General features: G+C 54.6%; 1 protein-coding gene across 1 annotated transcript; it reads left to right on the top strand.

Annotated features, from left to right (window-relative positions):
• Nucleotides 1-4400: 4400 nt before the first annotated feature.
• On the top strand, nucleotides 4401-5244 carry LOC149810225 (uncharacterized). The gene is made up of 2 exons (XM_089994355.1): nucleotides 4401-4591; nucleotides 4674-5244. The coding sequence occupies exons 1-2, from the start codon at nucleotides 4401-4403 to the stop codon at nucleotides 5242-5244; spliced, it is 762 nt and encodes a 253-aa protein (XP_089850481.1).
• Nucleotides 5245-5545: the final 301 nt, after the last annotated feature.

Genomic DNA, 5545 nt, shown 5'->3' with positions numbered 1-5545 from the left:
CCGCCGCTGGCCGGCGCCTGAGCGCGCTGCAGACGCTCGACTTGCACTGGTGCAGGGCCCTGCAGTCGCTGCCGCCGGTGGCCGGCCTGATCGCGCTGCAGACGCTGAACTTGGTGTGAAGTGCGATTCCCTGGAGTCGCTGCCGCCGTTGGCTGGTCTGACCGCGCTGCAGACACTGGACTTGGGGCATTACAGGGACCTGATAGAGCTGCCACCGCTTGCCGGCTTGACCGCGCTGCAGACGCTGGACTTGACGGAGTGCTGGGCCCTGACGTCGCTGCCGCAGCTGGACGACCCGAGCGCGCTGCAGAAGCTGTACTTGGAGATGTGCAAGGCCCTGAAGGTGCTGCCGTCACTCGCCCGCTTGACCGCGCTGCAGACGCTGAACTTGAAGAACTGCGGGCGCCTGGAGTCGCTGCCGTCGCTAGACGGCCTGACCGCGCTGCAGACGCTGAACATGCAGTGGTGCTATAGCCTGGAGTTGCTTCCACCACTGGACGGCCTGGCCGCGCTGCAAACGCTGCACCTGCACGTGGGCCGCACGCTGCCGCCGCTGGCTGGCCTGACAGCGTCGAAGTTGCTGGAGCTGATGTCCGATGCCCTGAAGTCGCTGCCGTCGCTTGACGGCCTGGCCGCTCTGCAAACGCTGGACTTGAGTGGTGCAGAGCCCTGGAGTCGCTGCCGCCGTTGGACGGTTTGACCGCGCTGCAGACGCTGGACTTGCAGGGGTGCATGGCGCTGCAGACGCTGCCAGATTCGATCGCCGGGCTGACGGCGCTGACGCATCTGGATCTGAATGGGTGCGACAGGCTACTGACGCTGCCGGACTCGATCAGCAAACTGAAGGTGCCCAGGACCTTGCATCATACTGGCAGGCAGATGCCGTGTTGGCTCGGCAAGCTGAAGGCGCTGGAGACCCTGCGCCTCTCAGGACTGGAATGGCTTTCAGAAGCCGACGGGGTTGTTCTATGATGTATCTTTTTACAACACTACCGCATCCACATGGACATTGGCAACTCCAAGAACTACTTGGGAATCTATCAGGCCTGAATCTCAAGTCCTTAGACCTCACAACAAGCTTCGATCTGCTGATACTTCCGGTCAGTCTGTGAGCACTGAAACAGGGCGTCTTGGTTCCAACAACCACCTTCCATCACAAATTCGCTGAACTGAAGAACACCATGTCCGACGCCACCCAGGCGAACTTCGTCGCGTCGGTGCTCGCCGCCACGGCGGCCACGGCGCTGGGGCTCAACAAAACGAACGGCGAAATGATCATGTGACCAGAGGTGCGGGCACGGCCAGGTTCAGCTTTGGCGTGTGCTGGTACCTCACGATCGCGTTCGCTCTGGCATCAATGTACCTGGGCAGCTGCTTTGCCAGCCTGTCTGCCCGCATCGTCGACGAGTTTGGGTGGACCAAGCACCACCTGGCGTTCCACCGGATGAATGGCTCGCCTGAATGGTGCATGCGACTAGCGGTGACGTATGCAACGGCGGGCCTGGTGTGCACCGTGCAGTTGAATTTTGTCAACGACAACGACAAGAACGAGTGGTTTGTTTATGTTCCGATAATGGTGTTGGTGTTGTGGTGCTTCTTCTATCACGTGACGTCAGAGTTTTTTTATGAATTTGGATTTTTCGGGAAGCGGAGGTATTTACAGGGGCTAAACGAGGTAAGGTATTTACACCAGAAAGGGATGTACAGAGGCTAGAGCAGGCAAGTTTGAAACACTCCTAGCAGGCCTTGGTACCCTCTAGGCCATCCCCTTGACGTGTCAGTATCATTTGATTCCCATGACGTTTCCTGTAAACCTTGCTTCTCGATTTCTAAAATATCTGAGGTATTGATGTATGGAGTCGACTCGATACTTTGCTCCATGAAAGTACACATGGGATTCGCCATAGCCCACCACAGTGCTTGACCCGCCTAGCCACCAAGAACAACGAGAAACCACCTTGCTGGTCAGGAAAGCAGCCACACTGACGCACATCAAATCACAAGAGAGCACCATTGGTGCTTAAGCCACCACTATCCGGCATTTGGTGCCCCCAGTATGTCCAAAACAACCGAGCGGTCCGAGACGGCGGTCCCAAAGTCACCGTGAGAGACAACATGTGCTTTACAGAACTGTCCTTTTTCATTTTTGCAAAGTTTTATACTTCGGTCTGAGCCATTTGTCGTTAAAAATCGCTCCTCTCCTGATATCTGCCGACACGAGCGTTGCCTCGTGTAAACGATTTTCGTTGGAGATTCCGAGTGGGTTCTTCAGATCGGAATTGTCGTATCGTGCTCCCAGGCCCATTGCGTGGCTGCTTGGGCACGGTCGCCTATTGAGCTATCTGACGCTTAAATCGCCCACCATACCCTCTGAGACATGTACCGACACAATGGTTGCCAGTGAGCCGATAATTGTTATTTTCCGCGTGGTTTCTTCAGATTGGAATTGTTCGAACGGTCGTGCGCCAGTCCCACAGCGTGCCCGCTTGGGCACGGTCGCCTATTGAGCTATCTGACGTTCAAATCGCCCACCTTATCTTCTGAGACATCTGCCGGCACAATGGTTGCATGACTACTGCATTGTTGCAGGTATATGCCTCCACTTTCGTTCGTATGCTCGTCCAGACAAGCTGCGACGAGAGGATAAAAGCTCCCTACAGGGGCGACGAGGCACAAATCGTACGTATCTCGGGATACGTTGACTTCAGGTAAAAAGAAAAGAAAAGAAAATCAATCCGAATCACGCCAGGTCCACGCAAACGAGCACTACGCCTACGAGGACACACCCAAAGGGCTTCGGCCTCAAGTCCCAGCGCGGGAACCCGCGCAGGGAGAACAGAAAGTAGCCGGAAAGGCGCCAGGCGCCGCGCGTATCCATGTTGCGTGTAATAACGTGTAATTATAGTTCCCCCTCTACGTTGCACGGCGGGGCCCGCATAGACCCTGTGTATATTTAACCCCCTAGTAGTTCTTGGAGTTGCCAATGTCCATGTGGATGCGGTAGTGTTGTACAAAGATACATCAGTACGGAAAGTGCAATTAGTGCTCGTTATCGAGAAATCCGGATCCACGCATAAACACAAGCGTGGGGACATGAGCAGTCGGGACGGCAATTCCCGTCCGAATGAAGCCCCTCTGAGTGCACTCTGAGAAGTGTCAAGCTCGTAGCATACGGAAGTTCGAAGCTCGCACCAGTAAGTAGTACCTTATGAGTGTGTTACAACGAAGCGGGAAAGCAAAGCAGAAATAAACTGCAGACAAGGACGACTCAATCCAAGAACACACGAAAGAAAATCAAACCAAACACACAGGAAAAACTAAGAAAGAGAGAAAAGGACAATCAATACAGCCAGCCGACAAGAGTAAGGGAGAGCAACGCAAGAGCGCTACAACACGACACACCAACCCCTCTACACCTCACCTGCCTCATCAACCGGCAGCTCACAACCCGGCATGAACTGCCGGCCCACATTCTGTGCAAAACAAAACATGGACCGGTAATACATCTTCCCGTTGCCACGGCACAAAGCACAGCTGAGTTCTTGCCGGACCGAGCGCACAAATGCTGCCTTCGAAACACCTCCACTTGCAGCCGCCACATCGCCTAGGTCCGACAAGTAGTACCTTATGAGTGTGTGTTACAACGAAGCGGGAAAGCAAAGCAGAAATAACTGCAGACAAGGACGACTCAATTCAAGAACACCTTATGAGTACCTTATTTCGTGGTGAAATCACCTCGTCGTTGTGTCTCGCCATCGGACCAGTACTGGTGAGCTCTTCGAACTCTCTTGCGAACATGTTAATCGACAAAGCTTGCTTACGAGGTGATGTTGAGCTTAAATTTTGATACTGCATTTGTGCGAGAGTTGCTCTACAGAGTTGTCCAGCACTTGCGCACTAGTGCACAGTTGTTGCAATTGATACTGCGCGCTGAAGTAAGGCTGAATAGCGTTGCGGTCGGTATCTCGTGACAACACTTGACCAACTACATATCAAATTCATTTCCAGTATTTCGTCCATACCTGGGTTGCCACCTCGTACCGTTCAACAATCCTGACATGATCATGTCAGGACTGACGTCGTCGTCTGTCATCGCTCGCCAGAAGGTGAGACCTTGATTTTTGTACGGTTTATACGCCTAGCAACTTTCTCTGATAATGCTAATGATGCGTTCGCTTGCAACAATACTGCATCCACATGAGCATTGGCAACTTCACGTGCACAGCAGCGAACACTACCAGCCCTGAAGGCAAGTCTGTAGGGCCACCTCTCCATAACCGGGCATGACATGCCTTCCTTTGGATATACCGCTTTGCAAGCACGGCTGGTCCCTGTCTGGCTGAAAGCTTGTACGGGTTGGACAGGAATTGTCCCGAAAAACGTCTCCAGTCAATGTAACGATGGCGTGCATGTGTGCAGATCTTGTACCCCCTATTGTGTTCTGGAACCGAGCTGCAAACGACCTCGGCAGAAACGACTCCACGCTGCCCGGTGGCCCTGAACAACCCAGCCCCATCTTCACGTCCAGAGCAAATGCGATCATCCACCTGGCAATGTACAATGCGTACGTCTCCATCACTCAGGAAGGCCTGTGCACAAGCCACTCGACCTCACAAAGCGTCCCGACACCGAAAGCAACGCCAGCGTCATTCCTGTTTTTGCCGCCGTGGCAGCGGGCGAAGCCGCATACACCGCATTACTGTCGTGTACCCGCGCCAGGAGGAAACTTTGAGGCAGTTTCGCCTGGATTTCGTCACCGCGACCGGCGAGAATACCAGGGCCTGGCGAATTGCGGCGCCGTGGGACGCTGAAGTCGCCAACCAGCTCCTTGCAGCACGTGCGCAAGATGGCTCGGAGCTGAGCAGGGCGGCAGATGCTGCCTACAGCCCTCCCCTCGGCCAGTTCCTGTGGGAGTCCGACCCCACTCAGGCACAACCACAGCGACCGCTTGGCACCGCTTGGGGCAATGTGAAGGCATCTGGCTTTGAGGACATCCGCTCAGCCACCAAGCCCCTACCAGACTGGCGCCCGACCTACACACGTAACTACGCTGAGCTCATCAAGAAGGGCGTCTGCGACTCCGACGGACCCGGGCAGCGCACACTGAACGAGACGCTCACTGGTTACTTCTGGGCGTATGACGGTGCGTATGATATTGGTGTGCCAATTCGGCTCTACAAACCAGATTGCGGAGGCGCCTCTGCTGACCAAGTACCCCAAATTCGAGGGCCTCATCGGCTATGAAGCGGTGCGCTATTATGCGCTGCTCTGTTACAGATGTATGTGGAAAACGTAGGGGTTCCTACGTCTGCAACGTAAACCTCGATAGGGGTGTTCAGCAATGGGACCAAACACCCTTCACCTGAAAAAGAAGTCCTGACCGAAGTCCCTGATACGTGATATATTCTGATAGTGTCTCCAGGCATCTCCCGTAGGAGACCGACCTCCGAACCCTGGACCTCCCATTGCTGCTATCTGATTCCCTATCGAGGATGACTCAACATACGTCTAGCGACGTCTTCACATAACACATCACCCCCTCGTC

The sequence above is a fragment of the Nuphar pumila genome, unplaced genomic scaffold (assembly GCF_984573655.1).
Source record: "Nuphar pumila unplaced genomic scaffold, dmNupPumi1.hap1.1 HAP1_SCAFFOLD_443, whole genome shotgun sequence".
Lineage (NCBI taxonomy): Eukaryota > Viridiplantae > Streptophyta > Magnoliopsida > Nymphaeales > Nymphaeaceae > Nuphar > Nuphar pumila.
This window is presented reverse-complemented; position numbering and strand designations above follow the sequence as displayed.